This window comes from Stegodyphus dumicola, chromosome 6 (genome assembly GCF_044657685.1).
Source record: "Stegodyphus dumicola isolate Sdum_Otavi_A_Nest chromosome 6, ASM4465768v1".
Taxonomy (NCBI): domain Eukaryota; kingdom Metazoa; phylum Arthropoda; class Arachnida; order Araneae; family Eresidae; genus Stegodyphus; species Stegodyphus dumicola.
Window position 1 is genome coordinate 14595495 of NC_140773.1, and position 20215 is coordinate 14615709.

Genomic DNA, 20215 nt, shown 5'->3' on the forward strand with positions numbered 1-20215 from the left:
GTGTCTTAAATGATACTTCGGTATATTTTAAATGAGAATATTCTTTTCATGAAAAAATAAAATCTTAGTTAAAAGTGGAAAATCGTTAAGTAAAAAATATAAATATAATTATGACAAAATATAAATCTTATATAAATAAATATTAAAAAAGCTGTTATATTTTAAAACATGGCATTTAAAATTATCAAGATAATGTTCTATAGCTTGATTTGCATGAGGAGTTCTGAATGGAATTTCGTTTTCACAACTGGAATCATTTTAATACCATTGTGAAACTCACTTATAAAGCATTTCTCTCACTTATAATAGCAAAAGCAAGAATTTTATATTAATACTTAAAACATATCTTAAAACAGGACCTTGCCAACGGATTTGAACATTCGAAGTATACCTCAGAATCGCGCCAATAATGATTTTCACTAATGTTCATTAATTTCAAATATCAATATTGAATATTTTTTTAAACTGCACGCTTTCTTTCGTTTTCTACCGGACGAAAGTTTCATTCAATTTATCTTTGGCACGCATTTGTCCGAGAAACGTAAATGCGAGATAGCACATTTCTTAGTTCAAGATTCTTTAATTTTGCGTTCTACGTAAGTGGCTGAAAAATGTAACATGTTTGTGTGTGTGTGATTATGGCAAAGCCTCGAGGGCTATCTGCCTAAGGGATTGGGATGCCTTCGTGGAGGACTTTCTAAGGAACACTAGCTCGTATACACGTTACACCACGCAACTGAAACTGGGGGGAAAACCACGAAAACTCCCATGCAGCCAGCTCGTTCGCGGGATTCGAACCTCGGAACCGAACTACCAGTGTTCAGCGACTTTACCGCTTTGCCGCTGGTGGGCTGTAACATGTTTGGAAAAATACGCATCTAAAGCATTGGGAAAGAAAGACAAAGCTGATAAAATGCAGCAATTATACAAAAGAACCTCTTTAAGTAGTTCGGAAAATTATATTTTAGCTCCATTATAAGAATTCAATTCTTCTGAAAGATATAATCTTTTATTATGGCAAGGACTCCAATCGTTCATAATTTTCAAACTGTAGCCGTTATCGTTTATTTCAAATGAAAAGAATGTGATTTCATTTTAAGAAAAACCACTGCTGTTTCTTTCCTCTAGAATAACGCACTTTGTCATGTCTTCCGTCAGTCATGATAAGGAAGAAAATCAATTTTAATTCTCATCTTTTCTTAAAGAAAGCTCAATTCATAGTTTTTTCCTAGAGATAAAGATTTAATCAAGTTTGTAGTGTACTCTCAAGTAGATTACATTTCTTGTTCCTTCAAAAACATTAAATTATCTGATAAAAATAATACACAAATTTTCGCTTGTAAAAATGTTATTTTGAAAGTGATCAAATTATATTTATTCATTCTATTTAATGTAAAAGTTTTAAAAGCTTAAGTTGTTCTTAATAGTGAATTTCTGCTGCACTTTTAAGTTTCTGCTGTGTGAATAGAGATGCTTCTAAGGAACTGGAAAGCTTTATAGGAACACTTCTATGGATAATAATAGTTTGGCCAAATTTTTTGAAATGTATAACAACGCGGTAAGAAAGTGTCAAATTACTATCAACAGCCTACAAGTGATTGCCAGAGATTTGCAGCATTGTAATATTATTTACCAATGACGGTTCGCCCAAATTTTTCCCAATATATCACAAAGCGGTAAAGAAGTGTCAAATTACTATCAACAGCCTACAAGTGATTGCCAGAGATTTGCAGCAGTATAATGTTATTTACCAATGATGGTTCGCCCAAATTTTCCCTAATATATCACAAAGCGGTAAAGAAGTGTCAAATTACTATCAACAGCCTACAAGTGATTGCCAGAGATTTGCAGCAGTATAATGTTATTTACCAATGATAATTCGCCCAAATTTTCCCTAATATATCACAAAGCGGTAAAGAAGTGTCAAATTACTATCGACAGCTACAAGTGATTTTCGGAAATTTATAGTAGTAAAATTTTATTTACAAGTGATGGTCTGGCCAGATTTTCTAGAGTATATCACACCACGGTAAACTAATGTGAAATTATTATCGACAGCCTACAAGTGACTCTGGAAGATTTGTGTAGTAGTATACAGTAACACCCCGCTTAACGCTGTTTCGTTTAGCGCTGTTTCGGTTTAGCTCTCTTTTATTTCAACCCGGCGATTCCAAGAAATCGCTCGCAGCATACGGGGATTCCTCGAAATATTATGCAGCGATAGGTTTCAAATACATATCCGAAAGAGTGTACTTGTATTTCTTGTTTGGTGCGGTATTGTACAGACATATTTTGAAGGGGTAAATGTGGAAGATGTCGAAGAAATAATTCAAGAAGCAGCGGCTAGTCTTTCTAATGATGAGCTCCAGGAATTAACTGAACAAGAAGAAAACAGAAATGTTGACAGCAGTGATTCAGAAGAAGAGCAAAAAGAACTTTCGATGGCGTTTGTGAAAAGGAGTTTGTCTACCATAACTGAAATAATGGATCAATTCATTGAAAATGATCCGAATTTTGACAGGAGCTCAAAAGTAAGGCGTGGTGTTAGAGATGCTCTATCCGTTTATGAAGAACTTTTAAGAGAACAACGCAAAAGAAAAAGGCAAACAACATTAGATGCTTTTGTCACAAAAAGGCAGAACACTGAAAACGCGGAAGGCTAACTAAATATGACTGAGAATTTTATTTGTTTTTTTTTTTTTAAGAATATTCGTTTTGTTATTTATATTTTGTTTTTATTTTTGCAAGAAATAATAATGTGGTATTAATTTGGGCTTTAAGAAATAAATGTTTGGTTTTATTTTTATTAAAAAAACATACTTTTTAAATTTAATACCTAACCAATTTCCTAGCCATCTTCCCCTAACCCCAATATTTACATGTAAAGATAGCCTCGTTTAGCGCTGTTTCGCATTACGTTCCACTTTGATGGAACGTATCCCCCGCGTTAAGCGGGTTCTTACTGTAATTTTATTTACCTCTAATACGAAATAGTATCAAGATTTCAAATTGGCAGGGAAGAAAGTAATAGAAATTTTCAGTTGTGGGCATTTTTCATTTCACGACAGACAGCAAATTTCTCATTGTCTAATTCTGGTCACATCCTCGCCAGCATGCTCAGTGTATTCTTCAACAACAATGTTCTTGATTTTTAATTCACTCATAGATAGATAATTGCATAGGTATGATTTACATGCACATTTTTGTGCATGCTGCGAATTCTAAATTTGTGAATATCAAAGTTTGTGCCCCAAAAATGAATAGCTGTACCACCATGAAAAAAAAAAAAAAAAAAAAAAAAAAAAAAAAAAAAACTAAGGTATTTTTGTAACAGCAATGAAATCAGAAGAAACGTAAAATATTGTGCCATGTAATAAAAAGTGTGCTGAATACGTGTACCTAGAGCTAAAATTATTCGAGAACTAATGCTGTGATTTTTGAAACTTCGAGCAATGAAAGTATTTTCTGTTGGAGTACAGTATCTTGCTTAATGTCACAAAATACTTAACGTCCATACACTATTAAAATCCAGCCTACGTAGAACTCTGACTTTCTTGCACTTGTTACCTGTTGGTTGCACTTCTCAGTTAGACTGACAAATTTATGCCGTCACTGTTGTCAAACTTCGGCAATCAATTACATATATATCGTAAAATTAACCTGCTGAAAACCTAAATGCCAATCTGAAACAAAAATAACCACTAAATGACCAAAAAATATATATTCTGGGATGATTCAATATGCTTACTTTTGGTGGCCAGACGTCATCCCGCCTGCGAGTTTTACACGGTGTTGGGGATTCTGAAGGAGTGCTGTCTTCTTCCATTATTAACTAAAAGAGTCGAAATCGAATGGAGTTAAAACTCGCTGGAATGAAATTCCTGTAGACAATCCTCTCCTGAGTAGATATTTCCACAGCTAAAAGTACCTGAAGAAAGGAATTAATTATGTAATGAATTTGTCTCAAGATTGAAGGGTCATTGATTCTGACGATATAAGAATTATTTCAAGGTAAAGTTTCCAATTCCATGCTAAAACTGTAGACAGAAAAGAAATTATTTTAGTAATAATTTAATTATAAATACGAGTATGTTTATCGTATGCTTTTTAAAGTTGAGGATATCATAATGATTTTAAGGGGGCTCATACACCTTAAACCCCTTATGATCTTCGAATATGTGACTCTCGCAAGAATTGGGATATTTTATTTATTTTAAAAGCAATTACTTCCAACTTTTTACAGCTGACTACATAATATAGCTGCTTTAGAAACTAGTAACCAGAAGGTATCTGTTGCCGCAAATATTTTTGTAATTTAATCCGCTTTGTGACAAAAGTTTTCGTCATGTTTCCACCTTGCGCGCATGATATTTTAAAAATGGCTGATGGTACGTACTTGAAATTTAATGGAATTCTTTATATGGGCACTATTTTCTAATTGAACCAAAAATTTGATGAATATTTTAGTATTAAAAAATTTATGCGCGAAAACATTACAGATTTTTTTAATAAAATACATTTTATAAACTCAACTCCAAATAAAATAAAAATTTAACATGAAATTCTTAGAATTTTAGGTTTCAAATGTTATAAAAGCTATATATTAAATATGGAACTAAATTATGCAACAGAATGTTTTAAACTGTGCGCGCAAAGTGGAAACTTGACGAAATATTTTGTCACAAAGCGGATTAAATTATAAAAATATTTGTGGCAACACAACCTTTCTGATTATTATTTCAGAAAGCAGCTATATTATGTAGTCAGCTGTAAAAAGTTGGAAGTAATTGCTTTTAAAATAAATAAGTTATCCCAATTCTTGCAACAGTCACATATTCGAAGATCTTATGGGTTTTAAGGTGTATGAGTCCCCTTAATGAATACTTATTTTTGTTTATTTATGTGCTTCGCCCTTAGGCACTACACGGAAGGAAGGGATGCCTTCGTGGAGGACTTTCTAAAGTAAACTAGCTCGCATACGCGTTACACATGGGGAAAACCACGAAAACGCCCATGCGGTCAGCCCGTTGGCGAGATTTGAACCTTGGACCAAGCTACCAGAGTTCAGTGGCTATTACCACTCGGTCGCTGGTGAGCTTTTGCTGAAAACTTGAAATATAAATTAACAAAATATATATTTATAAAATAAGATCTTCTGATTTAAAGAGTTATTAATTTTAAAACATACTTTTTTTTCATTTTCTCATTTTTTTATAAGGATCCTTCAGGCAGAAATGCGCCCGAGGCTAGAAAACAATGCTCAACTGGGAAATATGAGTTTAATTCACAAACAGATTTTTCATTGAAAAGATCTAACAAAATATATAAATTTCAACCTTACTAAAAATTTAAAATGCGCTATGTTACAGTTCTAAGTATCATGCTGATTATAGCATCATGTCATATCGTTTTGCACGATGAGTTTGCATTTATTTCTTTAAATAAAATGCCTGCATATAAGTGTTCAAGAATAACTCATTATCAAGAAAGAACTTTAAAAGAATCATGCTGTCACAACAACTGAAGTTAAAAAGAAAGTCAAGACTTTTTTTTTTTATTTCTTCCACTCTACAGGTAGAGGTTTGGTTTGGTTTATTAGATTACGGCAAAGCACTCGAGGGCTATCTGCCTTCAGGGAGGGATGCCTTCGTGGAGGACGTTTTAAGGGAAACTGACTCGTATACACGTTACACATGGGGAAAGCCACGAAAACACCTATGCAGCCAGCCCGTTCGCGGGATTCGAGCCTCGGACCGAACTACCAGTGGTCAGCGCCGTTACCGCTCGGCCGCTGGTGGGCCCTACAGATAGAGGAAACAGAGCAATCTGAAAGTATTTCATTAGTTTGATATACATAATAACAATTTAATTAATCACAAGATATGGTATAAAATGGTACAAGATGGTATAAAATACATTTGTTTGTACAATATTTCACACCTAATGCCTAGTTTGTTTTCAAAAAAAGAAGGCGCAGGACAACGTTTTACCCTTCTGCATCGGAAAGAGCTTCCTAAGAAGAATTTTTAAAGTATAACACTTGATATTACTTTTGCTTTTTAATGCGAAATAGCTTCAATGCGTGTAAATGAAATCGACGCTAAAGCATCGGTTTAATGGAATAAACTTGCAACTGTAACTGTAAAAGTAGCTCAAACTAGAGCAGAAGGAAAATATTTCATTTCTGTAGTAATTTTAGCTATCTTAAACATTTTGTGTCTTCCTTGAGAACAGTAATTTTTTACTTAATTTTTGCTCATTGCAAACAATAACGTAATTACTTTATACTAAATGAAAAGATAAAAACTGTATACAAGGTGAAAGCTATTAACGTTATATATAAATTTTATGTTTAAAAATATTGTCATGAATTTATATATAAATGAAAAAAACGTGACAAATTATTATTCTTTTTCATATCCGTCTACTTTCCTCCTCATTAGAATATGTACGTTTTTTTTTTTTTTTTTTTTTTTTTTTTTTTTAAATTAATACATTTTTCTGTACATATTCCTTGAAAAATGGTAAAAACGAAAATAATTAAAAAAGTGTCTGAAAGAGTTCAGATTTTAACGATCGCCCAAACGGATTTGTTAGCTCTCGTTGAGCTCACAGTCTACCAGTCTGCTGTTGCATTCACTCCTGCTAGCTTTAATATTAAGCATCGTTTTCTTCGCTCTTATGCCAAATATAATTCAACAACAAAATTACAAGAATTTTAAAAGGAGTATATTGCGCATATCTTTAAAATTTCCGATGCAGTGTTAAGTGTTGCCATACGCTTTTCGAATATTTTTTCAGTCTTTTCTCAGTTCATCTATCTTTTATATAGTTCTATATTTCTCAAGACGACATTGAAATACTAGTTTGATTTTTAAACCCATTTTTGATATCCTATGGATTTAACAATTTGGGAATTGCCCATGACGAAAAGTCTGCAATAGAATTTTGGGTAAAGTGCAAAATCACCCATGGCTTGACGCGTTTTTAAGAATTGCACATACTCGGTGTCCACGTACACATCGACCTATTTTCACTTAAAAAAAAATCCCAGAATTGCATAAAAATACCACTGCGCACACCTTTGATTTTATCTATGTACACATCGACCTATTTTCACTTAAAAAGTAAAAGAAAATTGACAAAAATCAAATTGCTTTTACCTTTGTAAAAAGCGGCAAACAAATAATTGGGCGATTCTGCACTTTACCGAGAATTCTTTCAAAGAAAAGGCATCATTCATTATAGAAAATTATGTTTGAAAAATCAACGAGATGAAATTATGCTTTAGCGATAACTCGGTAGCGAAATAGCGATGCAGGCATCCATTCAGTTATGTTTAGCAATTTTTACATAGGTTATAGTAATGATCTGAAATAGTTATTGACTCTTATGCTTCCATTCAGTCATGTTTAGCCTTTTTTATATAAATTATAATAACAAAAAGTATTATATGAAATTAACCTTTCATCTAAATTAAAACATCAATCTTAGATAATTATTTACTGTTATACTTCTATTCTTGCGTTAGGGTTGCCGCAATTATTTTTGGCACCACTGGCATCAACAATAGTTTGGCGATTTTTTACAGCTCTCAAAACCGAATAGTAACGTAAGTTCTATTATTAATTAATTGGGTTGAAGGTCACATCAAACTTTCAGTAAGTAAGCAAATAAATAAATTTTTATGTTGCATTCATAACGTGCTTGGCATATATCCTTGGTCTGCAGCTGTGAATGACAGTTTTCAGCCCCCCGATAAGCCATTAGCAGCTATCGACAAGTGCAGGAAATGTAAGGGAATCGCCCTCGGATCTGATTAATCAAGACACCTCCGAGCAGCTGCCTTCAGCAAACCCTCCATTCCGGGCCAAAAGATGTAGGACGAGGACGGGGTGAATCATGTCTGCGGCTTAGTTTCCAGACCTAAATAAATAACGATGGAGATGGGGAGGTTGAATACCTCTAATATGACTATATTTAGCTGAAAACCTCGAAGAGTTTCTTCGGCACCCCATCAACCCTTGCGTTAAAGTCGCTTATCATTCGATGATTAAAGTTGTCAACGTCGTTCTTCAGCCGCCGATATGACGTCAGAAAAGATGTCTGTCAGTAAGTCGAAGATGTTTCAGGAAAATGCATTCATAACATGATTTTACAGTATTTAAATTTTCTGTTAAAGAAAGATCGTGAAGCTTTCTTTTTCTCGGGAGTTATTTCGGGTATGAAGGAAAGGGTTTTTTAAAGCAAGATTTCTTTTTCGAACTCGACTTCTTTTTATATGGGAATTTGTTTTCTATTTATTCTCTTTACTCAGTTTTTGAGACCTTCTTCATATGAGTAAAAACTATTCCAAAATTTCAGACGATTAATAATAAAATTAACTAGGCTAATTAAAAATAAAGTAATATCTTTTACATAAACAAGAATTAAATTAAAAACTATAACACAGAGATACTTTTCAATGTTCATGTACCAAATTAAATATACATGATCACTTTCAGTAGTAAAGACTTCTGATCAATTATCTATTAATTAAAAAACCTCGAAGGACTTTTATAAAATATTTACAAGTAATTTTGATCATTCCACTTCTGTGCTACGAAATTTACCTTCAGAACGTTCGTTTTGAGCTTTGTAATTGGGAGAATTTGCTGGAAATAACATTTAGAGTTGTACAGTCGTTACGTTATTTGGAAGCAGGATACATGAAAAATCTGCAATGGCGTCTCAGGGATTAGAACCTGGACCCCTCGAATATGCGCCAATTATGCTACTGTTACACCACGAGGACATGTTGGAAGAAAGAAGAAAATATCTTACATACTCCCCCTTTTAAAGGGCGACTGGAGATTAAGAAACTCAATTGCCAAATCTAGTGGTGATTGTCCACCACTTATTTTTTTAATTCGAGCGCCACTGTAGAGTCATTAAGTTTCTCAACGTCAGGGAACGTGAAGAATGTGCATTGCTGTCGTCGGGACTCGAACCTGGACCTCTCGAGTACACACCGAGTGTGCTACTGTTACACCACGAAGGCGTACTGAAGGGAGGGAGAAAATACATCTACTAAAAAAGATTAGTTTTCGAAAATTTGGCTAGTTCGAAACAGAAACCTTGGTTTGCTTATTTAACCAATCACTCTTAGACACACGAGATATGGTATTTGTTCAAGGGTGGAGATTAATGAAGGAAATTCTTAGGCAATGTGGTTCGTATTGTTACGAAATGTGAAGGCGCGGTAAGGTAGCTTCCCCGCAAAGCAAGTTTAGGGTTGGAACATTTGGCGAAAAATCGCCCATTTGGCGACAAAATTGGCGCTATGCCATGGACGTTTGGAGAACCTTCTGGAAAGAAATTCTTACCGGTTTAGCCCCGAAAGCTATATAATGGTCCGCTGGTCCATTATATAGCTTTCGGATCTATGGTCCGCAGTCAGGAAGAGAGTGCCTCGTCGAGAGGGCGAGTTACTGTGTGCCTCTTTTGCGAGCTGATAGTCACTCACTGAGCGAGGGTCTCGAAGTCTAGCGCCGAGTAGGCCGTCGAGTGCATCGAAGAGTCTCTTAGTGTATCGCGATTAGTGCATCGTCGAGAGAGTGTGTTAAGCTCCGGGAACAACTGAATCGAAGAGTCGGGAGCTGTGCTCTGTGTGTCTTCGAGTGCATTGCGAGTTGTAACGTGCAGAGTCTCGAGAGTACGTGGAGTTCCGAGAACGGCCGAGCAGAGTCGAGAGCTGTAGTTTGGTGCTTTGCAGTTATGCTGTCTCCACCGTTATTCCCTGACAGTGTGAAGGCCGTGTCGCTGATTGTTCCAGCGTGTTTATAGCAGATCTTCGACGACTGTAAAAGTGTTTTGGAGCTGTCCTGATAAATACTGGTAAATAATAAAGTGTGTTTTGATATTTCATCAAATGTCGTCGTTATTCACTCCAAATCTACAAACCCCGTACGAACGTGAAGAAAGAAAATAACACAACAACTGGTGTCAGAAAAGAAAAACGTAACAGTATTTATTTTACGCATGGAAGAAAACACGAAAAAGCCTATACAGCTAGTTCGTTTTCTGAAACTGAAAACAGAGTCGAATTAACAGTGTTCAGAGGTCTTACCCACTCGGCTACAAGAAAATAATACAATTTAAAATTTAGCTGCGATTTATGAAATTCGTTTTTATCTCTGAACATTTACTTTCATTTTTTTCCATCGGATTTTGATTCTCATGGGTTTTTAATACATAAGTGTTATGAAATATTTCACTACTGGTTTTGGGAAAAAACCGAAAAAAGATAAATGAGTTATTTTAATTTCTTAGCAATTATTATATAAATACATAAAAAATATGCTAACTGAAAATGTGATAAAAATAATAAACTAAAAATGCATAGAAGCAGATTTATGGTGCATGAGACGATTATATTTTTCATTCTAGCTACTGTATTGATTTTGATGAGACATACCTTTTTAGAATTTAAACCATTGGCTAAAGAGAAAAGTTTTTCTTTTAAATGATGACTAATAAATAATGAATTTAAAGCTACAAAAATGTATTAAAAACAACCGCATGTAGATATTTTTAAGCAGTTAAAAAATTAAATTGCAGATAGAGCGTTTTACTAAAATATTTTTATGACTCGGCAGTTTTTTACTATCTGCCGACTATGTTAACAGCTTCCGGCTTGGGAATTAACAATAATTGTTGTTACGAACGGTTTGAAGATCAATGAAGGGTTTGGTAGTTAACTTACTTGATTAACAATGCAGCGCAAATAGGAGTTATTAAATTTCATATTTAGAGAATTACCGCATGCCCTCGTTCGCGTTATCGTTATGTAAGTGGTAGCAGCTGGTGACCGTAAAATCCATGGCTCGAATTCCGGAAAAAGCATTGTTAAGTCTCTTTACAGTCACAGAATCTTTACAGTGACGCCCAGCTGAAATATGGTAGGACGATAATTCGTTACTTCCTAAATTTGGTCGACTGAATCTCGTGTCTCTCCTCAGTCGTTCTCCAAGTGGGAGAACATAAAGAATTATCGCATTCTTGAGTGTGTCGTTGTATAAGCATTAAGCGTTAGAATATTTAGATGGCAGATTAAAGATTCATGGTTTGAATGACAGCAAGAGGAATTAAAAATTGTTTCTTGCTATTCTACACTTATTACATGAGTTACACTTACTCACATGAGTTACACACTTACTCACATGAGTTAAATTAAATAACCCTCCAAAGCGAAAAAAAAAGCTTCACTTAGTTCATAACTTAGCATATACGGACAAATTAGGATCAGGCGTCGGAAACCTTCTTTAGCTGCTGGTGAAAATACACCAAAATATACAGGGGTTGGACAAAAATATGGAAACACATTAAAAAAAACACGTTTCTTTGCTTAATATGGTGTAGGAAACCCGTTGGCATTAAAAACAGCTTGCAGTCTTCTCGGAATGGATAAATACAGTTCCTGTATGTTTGCCAAGGGAATATTATACCATTCTTCCTGCAAAACGGTGGCAAGTTCAGATAACGATGTTGGCGGTGGATAACGAGAACGAACTTTCCGTTCCAATGTAGACCACAAAGGTTCGATAATATTCAGGTCTGGTGACTGTGGAGGCCAGGGGAGATGGGACAACTCATCCTTGTGCTCAGAAAACCAGTCCTGGACAATGTGAGCTGTGTGAACAGGGGCTTTGTCGTCTTGGAAGACACCATCACCATCGGGGAACAAAGTTTGTATCAGGAGATGAACTTGATCGGCCAAAATATTCACATAAGTCTTGGCAGTCATGTGCCCTGACACAGTTATCATGGGGCTAGCAGAGAACCACGATATGGCTGCCCAAACCATAACAGAACCCCAGCCATGTTTCACTCTTGGCAACAAGCAGTCTGTATTATAGGCTTGAGATGGCGTTCTCCAGACGTAAACTCGGCCAGAAGTGGGAAACAATGTGAAAGAAGACTCGTCAGACCATATTACTCGCTTCCACTGCTCTATAGTCCAGGCTTTGTGACTTAAACACCACCTTTTCCTGTTACGGGCATTAGCATCACTGATGAGTGGCTTCTCAATTGCAGCACGGCCAGCAATTCCCTGTTTATGAAGCTCCCTTCTAATCGTTTTGGTACTCACAGGGTTCGGTAACACAACATTCATTTCAGCAGTAACTTTTGCAGTTGTGGTCTTCTTATTTTTCGTCACAATTGCCCTTAATGATCGTCTGTCACGATCACTCGGGACACTCTTTCGTCCGCGCTGTGATTTAGCAGATGATGTTTTTCCACTTTTCAAATATGCGGAATAAATCTTTGATACAGTACCTCTTGAAACACTAAACACCCCGGCTACATTGCTTACGGAAGCACCTACCATACGTGCTCCAACAATTTGCCCACGTTCGAAGTCTGTTAACTCTGACATAATGCAATGACAACCTCACATAACAGTACTCCGACAACAACTGAACTGTTTAGCACATTTACGAAGTTGTATAGGTGGCGTCAGTAGTCAAAAACTCCAGCGCCACCTACATATTTCATTAAAATCAATCTTTCTTTTCAAACATGCACTTCACAAGGTGTTTCCATATTTTTGTCCATCCACTGTATATATTAACAAGATGTTTCGTGCTAGTGGTATTTTCATTTTTAAAAAGTCTTTTTTGGTGACTAATAAGATAAATTTTATTGCGAAAATAATTATAACACGCTTTGAACTTTAAACGTAAAAATTACAATTCTAATTCTAAGTACTATTAAAACAAACATATTTGAATGAACTTTATTTTTCTTTTCGATATCAATGGCTTTCCTGTTGCTGAATTTGGGACGTCAATTTAGTCTGGTCTGGTCTTATAGTTACTCGTCTTGACGAATACAAGCACCTGAATTTTTGGTAGTTAACTGCTACTATTCTTACTTAAAATAAATTTCATATTTGAAAATATTTGATCGTGTTTATAAGTTGAATAGAATGCAGACAAACTGGCAAAGCCATTTTTTTTTTAATTATGGATTACAGATCGGCGTTGCCAAACTTATCGATTTCTTCTTGAAATTATGTTCCGGATTTTATTTTTTAAGAATAACAATGCGTGTTATTCTTAAAAAATAATCTTTTTTTTAACTTTTTTTCGTGTTTCTGTAACTTTGTCATCAAACAAAAATAGCATTCTTTTTATTTATTTTCTGTTTATTTTTTTATGTATTCTTGATATGTTTGTTTCATAGTTTTGTAATTTATTTTTATATATTACACTTTATTTTCAGAACTCAAGTGCGTCACTTGAAGCTATGGAATGGGTCACTCGGTGACCCACGGGTCATAGTTTGCCTAGACTTGAATTAGGTAATATCCTAAGAAAAATAAAACTTCTTTACGTTTATACATTTATAAGTCGTAACGTATTTAAAATGAATAGGTATCCGATATTGCTGCTGAATTATTTTTTGGAAATATAAGCCAGACTTTGAATGCTTGCTTAAACATCAGACTGAACATTCTTTTCTTTAAAAGTATAATAACAGTATTTTACTTCAAGTAAATGAAATACTTTATATGAATTTTGTAATTTTGCTTGAAAGTTTTCGCTTTATTTAATTTACCTGAATTCAAGGCAATTAATAATTTCCTTAAATTAGAATTGTCAAGTAAGTATTTCCTTAAAAAAGAACTGACATCTTGAGCATCTTATAACATAGTTAACAGTGAAAAGCCAAGACATGGCTGTTAATTACAGATAATTATCACCTTAGGCAATTGATATCTGTTCTGTGGCAAATGTAATACCGAATAAGATATAATGAATGGTGCCAAAATACTCTACCGGTTGTTACGAGGTTATAAGGAAGCGTATAAAAAGCGTCTTATTTTATATAAAATTATGCATATAAAATTAGACACCTCATTTATTTAGTGATACTTCAGTCAAACAACTAATGCCCACATCAGTCGAGCGGTAAAGTCGCTAAGCATTGATAGTTCGATCCAGGGTTCGAATCCTGACGATAGGGCTGGCTACATGGGCGTTTTCGCAGTTTCCCTCATGTGTAATGTGCATACGAGGTAGTTTCCCTTCGAAAGTCCACCACGAAGGCATCTGTCTCCTAAGGGACGTTTGCCTTCCAGTGCCTAGCCATAATCAATTGAACCAGTCAAACAATTTAGATTACAAACGTAGGAATTGAACAGCTCAAAACGAAACCTTTTCCATTTTTCAGTTTAATATTTTTTTGATAATATTCTGATTACTATTTAAAAACTATAGAAAAGAATAATTTTTATTTTCTTATAGCCCTATCTCAGATGTTTTAACTAACGATAAATATTTATTGAAATGAAATCTCTTAATATTGGAATAATCACTTTGTTTTTTCTCTTTCGTTTTTATAATTACAACTCTGAAGAACTTATATATTATTGATATATTATAATTATATTTAATTTTCCTATCATTAATTTATATAACCATTGAAATTAATAATACATTAACGTTTATAAAGCCTCGCTCAAATTTTATCAAAATTAAGCGAATAATTGTTACTAATATATAATCGTAATAATGCACAAAATATATATATCAATTTGTTAAGATAACTTTTTTATCCAAATTTCACAGTATATACTCGTGTCTGATATAGGAGTAGGATATAGTATTTAGCTTAGTGAGGTTAGAATTTCTGAAGAGATATCTTTCCGTATGTAATTTTCAGGAAATGGGACAGATAACTGAAAAAATTGTATTAGTGGTATATGTTACCTCCACGGAACCGTTTAAGACACAGGTGTGTGTGTGTGTGTGTGTGTGTGAGTATGGCAAAGCCCAGAGGGCTATCTGCCTAAAGAGGAGGGATGCCTTCGTGGAGGACTTTCTAAGGGAAACTGGCTCGTATACATTTTTAAGACACAGGAAAGCTGTAGAAAAACGATTCTTTTTTCTTATCTTACACTCTTTCCCTAAAACACATAACATTAAAGCTACAGGATATCACAAAATTCCAGCACCATAAGGGATTTTGAGGGAATTGGTTGACTGATGCCATTCCAACAGCACTCTGCGATTAAATATGGTAGTCTACAACACCTGTAAGAAATAATGATGTGAAATCCGAATGTTAAGGCCCACCAGCGGCCGAGCGGTAAAGTCGCTGAACACTGGTAGTTCGGTCCGAGGTTCGAATACCGCGAACAGGCTGGCTGCATGGGTGTTTTCGTGGTTTTCCCCATGTGTAACGTGTATACGAGACAGCTTCCCTTAGAAAATCCTCCACGAAGGCATCCTTCCCCTTAGGCTGATAGCCCTAGTGTGCTTTGCCATAATTAAATACACCACCACCGAATGTAAAGAAAAATGTGGCAGATCTTTCTTCAGCTGTTGTAGGACAATTAACCTCGTTGGCGTAAATTAAAAATTTCAATAACCCCACAAAATAAAGGCGATGTGTTTTTTTGAAGACCTTTTGCAGTGACCTATGCAGTCTCAAAATTGGCAATTAATTTCTATGTTTTTTTCACTCTTACATCTGAGACTCTTTGTACAAAGCTATTTTCCCTGCCTGTGCTATAATAATCATGTTAAATGTGCTTAATCCGTACAAATATTTTCTATAAATTAAAGTAACCATAATTTTTATATTTTCTAACTAAAAGTATTTATTGTATCAGATACTAATCCATTATTGATAAAACTAAGTAGAGGGACTAAAAACAGTGACACAGACTTTTAATAAATTGGCTTTGAAATTTTAAATTTTTGTACAAAATTAAGGAGATATTGTGATTGCGAAAAATTTCCTGCAGCATATTTCCACGGAAATATCCATTTTGAATGTTCTTCTCAATCGATTTCGACGATTTTATTGCCTGACTTCTATACGCGTGGACAGACTCTTTTTTTCAAAACAGAATGGATTTAAAAGGGAATTTTTTTGACGTCTGAACGTAAGTAAGTACGCATCTCTCGCATTTCAGAAAGGATTAGAAATAGAATGATGAAATTTTGTATGTGGGACTACTAAAACATCCAGCTATGCACCTGTATATTTTATCACAATTAGCTGTACCAAGAGTATACATATTGTTATGGTTTTTGTATTTATTTAGCTATTTTCAGTAGAATTGAAACTAAAATTGTTTTATGTCCCCGTGTAATGCAGCACAAGAGAAAAATTAAAAATACAGGAGCACGTGCATTTAACATTTAATAAATAGATATCTCGTAATTGTACTCTTTTGCAATCCAGAAAAATCGAGAAAATGGAATTTGCCAGAATGTTCTCGTGCATGATTAAAAAACTTTAAAAAGCCGGAAGGAAACATCTCAGTTCAGTTGTTTACTTAGTTCTTGTTGTTGATTGTAGCTAATTCGCGATGAAATAGGATTAGCTTTCTCTGCTTTGAATTATGGTCTATTTAAAGTTTTAATAGTTTAAGGGGTATCAGAAACCCCTATACCGACAATGTTAAATTCGCCATTTTCGATGTACCTTTTCTCAAAATCTGCTGTAGATACAAGCTTGAAATTTTTTTCTGTAATTAAAGTATACCTATATCTGATTATACTGAAATGAGCTTTTGAAACATTTTGAATTTTAGAGTAAATTACAGAATATTTTGTTAGGCATAGTAAAATTTAGCACTTTTCTCACACTAAAAAATTAAAAAAATTTTTTTTCGAAGTTTATTACAAAAAGCTCATTTGAGTAAATATTAGGAAACCTAATAAATAAGCCATAAAAAGGTTAGATACCTGTGAGCAATAGTTCCTGAGAAAAGGTACATCGAGTATAAAAAAATCACGTTTGGAGAAAAACGCGTTTTTATGTAAAAATCCTCATTGATCAAAGCAGTAGATGACAAATTAAAACTAGATTTTTTTACAGTTCTAATTTTCATAGAGATTAAAGAATGGTATTTTTAGAAAGATAAAAGTGTAGAGAACTTGCAAATTCAAAAATCCGAAATGACAATTTTTTGAAGATTTTGGGGTTCCAACACCCCTTAAAATTTAACTACTGTGAGATATTGCGATATTCTACGAATATTTCTGAGGAAATTTCAGTGTTTTGTTTTATTTAATAATATAAGAATACATTTTTTAAACTTTTTATCGACTTGTGCATTCAATTCATTATGAATTCGTACGCACCCAAGAATATATACTCACCTTACCTTATACCTAGACTTTATTTTTGCAATGGTTGGTCGTAGTTATGTACTTTCAGTAACAGAGTGGTTTTAAATGACGCAAATAGTCATGTTTGGGTAATGTAAAAATTAAAAAAAAATTACCGTTGAACAAATAACGAAATCTAACTTCTAAATCCGGTCTCCCGGTTATATACTTGCATTTGGGAAAATTTTATACTCGTTATGAATAAATAAAATTGTAAGAAGTTTGGCTTCCCTACTACAAAAATTTTATATTTAAATATTATTATTTAATATTTAATTCCAAATTTTCCAGGATATTTAATTCCAAAATTCTGAATTTTTGACGTCCTTTTCAACTTGCCTCGAGGGATCTGTTCATCAAGTTAGAATAATTCAATCCAATAAGTTTAAATAAAATGCAAGAAAAAATGCGTATCATTTAATATTCCGTACAAGGAAGTTATGTGGTGTACACATCAGATTTTTTATTTATCTAAAGCGCTTTAGTGCTGACTATAGCAGCTGTTTTATGATCAAACTTATGCTCTTGCATATATATAACATTTTTGTAGGAATTAATTTTTTTCTATTAATTTAACCAATTTCTTAGAAAAGGAATTCTGAGTTTCATTTCTTTGAGCATTGAAATCTTCTTGTCCATTTAAAATCTATGTTAAGTGCTGTTTAATTTTTAACATTTTATTTAACGCTACCTTCCAGCAAGCTCAAATACTAAACATTACAGCCTGTTCATCTAACCAATTTTTATTATTTTAATGCTGCTCTCGTCTATAACTTCTGAATCCAGGTGTTCTGATTTTAGCTCGCAGTCGCAAAGCAGTAAGTAGCTAAACAGATAGTTTCAAGGAGAGAAAAATTCTGATGTGTACACCACATGACTTCCTTGTACGGAATATTAAATTATATGCATTTTATTTAAACTTATTCGATTGAATTAAACCTACTTTGCCGAAAGCGCATAAACCACAATAGAATAAATGCATTCGTTAAAATTCACTTTGTTTACCATAGCGACACTCTGGCACTAGGTTTACTTAACAGTATTATATTTCGATCATATTATAACTCCGAATGCACAAAATTTATATCATTTAAAGAATTATCTAATCGTTGACACATGTTCTATTCAAATATTATAATAAAGCTAGAACTATGTATAAAAGAAATTGAGCAAACAAAAAAAAAAAAAAAAAAAAAAAAAAGGAAACAGTTTTTCTCAGACGATTGAGTATTTCTCATTCAATTAATTCAGTTTTCACTTCGCTACAAGGCAAAAATACATAAAAACTCAAAATATCTGTATTAAAAATTACGAAGTAAATCTTAAACGCTTATTTCCTCGAAAAAATTCCAGAAAGGGTTAAGCATGGTTTAAATAATAAATGAAGGCGTTATCTTTGTCGTTGCGAAGCTAAGTTTCTCTAGATTGGCAACAAATCCGCTACTCAGCTGTTTCAAATGTAAACAAGCAATGGCCGCCTTAAAAAAAAAAGGCTTAGCGGCACTTAAACAACTTTAAAATTGTTGATAATTCTAAAAATATTGCATACAGATTTACTAAAGGCATAAAACCCTTAACCGGAAGATAAGAACAACATAATTTAATCATTTTCAAAGCAAAAAATGTACAATTTACAAACATATAACAGTAAAGAAACTGAGATCACTGAGCCGGGTAACAGAGTGGATATATTTATAAATATATTTATATACGTTTGGCGCGGCCAATTGCAACCAAAATACGTGGTGCACATCTACATGTTATAGCAGTCCTATATATAAAATTTCAACGTTCTGAGGCTACTCGTTTTTGAGTTATGCGAGATACGTACGTACATACGTTCGTACAGACGCCACGAAAAATTCTCTTCAGAATTAATTTCAAAGTAGTTTTATAATTTTTTTGGAGGAAACGAGTCTTTTATTCTGTCCTTACGTACAGATATCACGCAAAAGCATCGTTAAATTGCATTCAATAGCGGTCAAAGTGGGTATTTTCGTTGAAATATGCTGCCTGAAGCTTTTCGCGATTACAATACTTCCTTTTTACTTCATACAAGGAAGTAAAAAGTACCTGCAAGTTAATTGAATTAAACGGTTTAAATCTATTTTTAAGCTATGCAATTGTTTAGGCTAAAAAAATCATGCTGCTTAATATTTACGCAAAAATTCTTTGATTTTTATACCCTTCATTAAGTTTTGGTTGTAGTATCTGTTAAGTATATCTACAACGAGCTTTTACATATTTGAAGATTATCATAACTGATCTTCAAAATACTGAAAAAAGTAAGTAAATCCTTTTTCTTATGACTAAAAAAATATTTTTAACAAACGGCTATAATTTCCACCGTCGTCGATTATCAGCTTTTATTTATGTAAAGATAATATATTCAAGCATGTCAGAGTCATAAAATAATAATTGCTCCGGTTTGAATAGCTATTTTTTTCTACCACTAAATGGCATCACGAAAAGTAGTTAATTGATGTGCATTAATTTAGAAAACGAAAAGTGGCAGCATGTGGAATAGAACATTCATACGATTTATTTAGATGTAGAATGAATGCTGCTGATGAGATTTTAGATTTCCTGGTTTAAATTATTGTGTTTCTGATATTCAAGTAAATTATTTTTAAAAAAGCTTGAATAATTTTTTGAAAATAATATTTCCACTGAATTACTACATGTAGGATCCGATTTATCAATATTTTACCGGCTATGTTTTTGTTCAATATTAATAACAAAAGAGATCAGCATTATTTTCAAGCTGATCACTTGTCTTAATCACTTGATGTCTATTTCTTTAAAATTTATTCTAAAGCAGTTTATTTAAAAGTCGTATTTAATATATGAAAAAGTACACTATCAGCTGTAAGAAACTTCTGCTAAGGATCTTTTCTGCTGCAAAATATATGATGTAAAAAATCACTTGTAAAATGCGAAAGCCCATTTTTCTTACATCCGTAACTGAGAAAAATAAAGGCTGTTAAGATCTATCAAATCCTGCCTATTTTTGTACGATTTCCTCCGTCATAAATTACCCAAAT

At 33.6% G+C, this 20215-nt stretch overlaps 1 protein-coding gene across 2 annotated transcripts in view; it reads right to left on the reverse strand.

The window, feature by feature from the left end:
• The window catches only part of LOC118181432 (uncharacterized), an 84484-nt gene that overhangs the window by 13761 nt on the left and 50508 nt on the right, over positions 1-20215 (reverse strand). For both annotated transcript variants that reach the window (XM_035350580.2, XM_035350581.2), the window contains exon 2: positions 3749-3928. In XM_035350580.2, the coding sequence (XP_035206471.1) occupies positions 3749-3826 (78 nt within the window). In that variant the 5' untranslated portion in view covers positions 3827-3928. The remainder of the gene's footprint in view (positions 1-3748; positions 3929-20215) is intronic.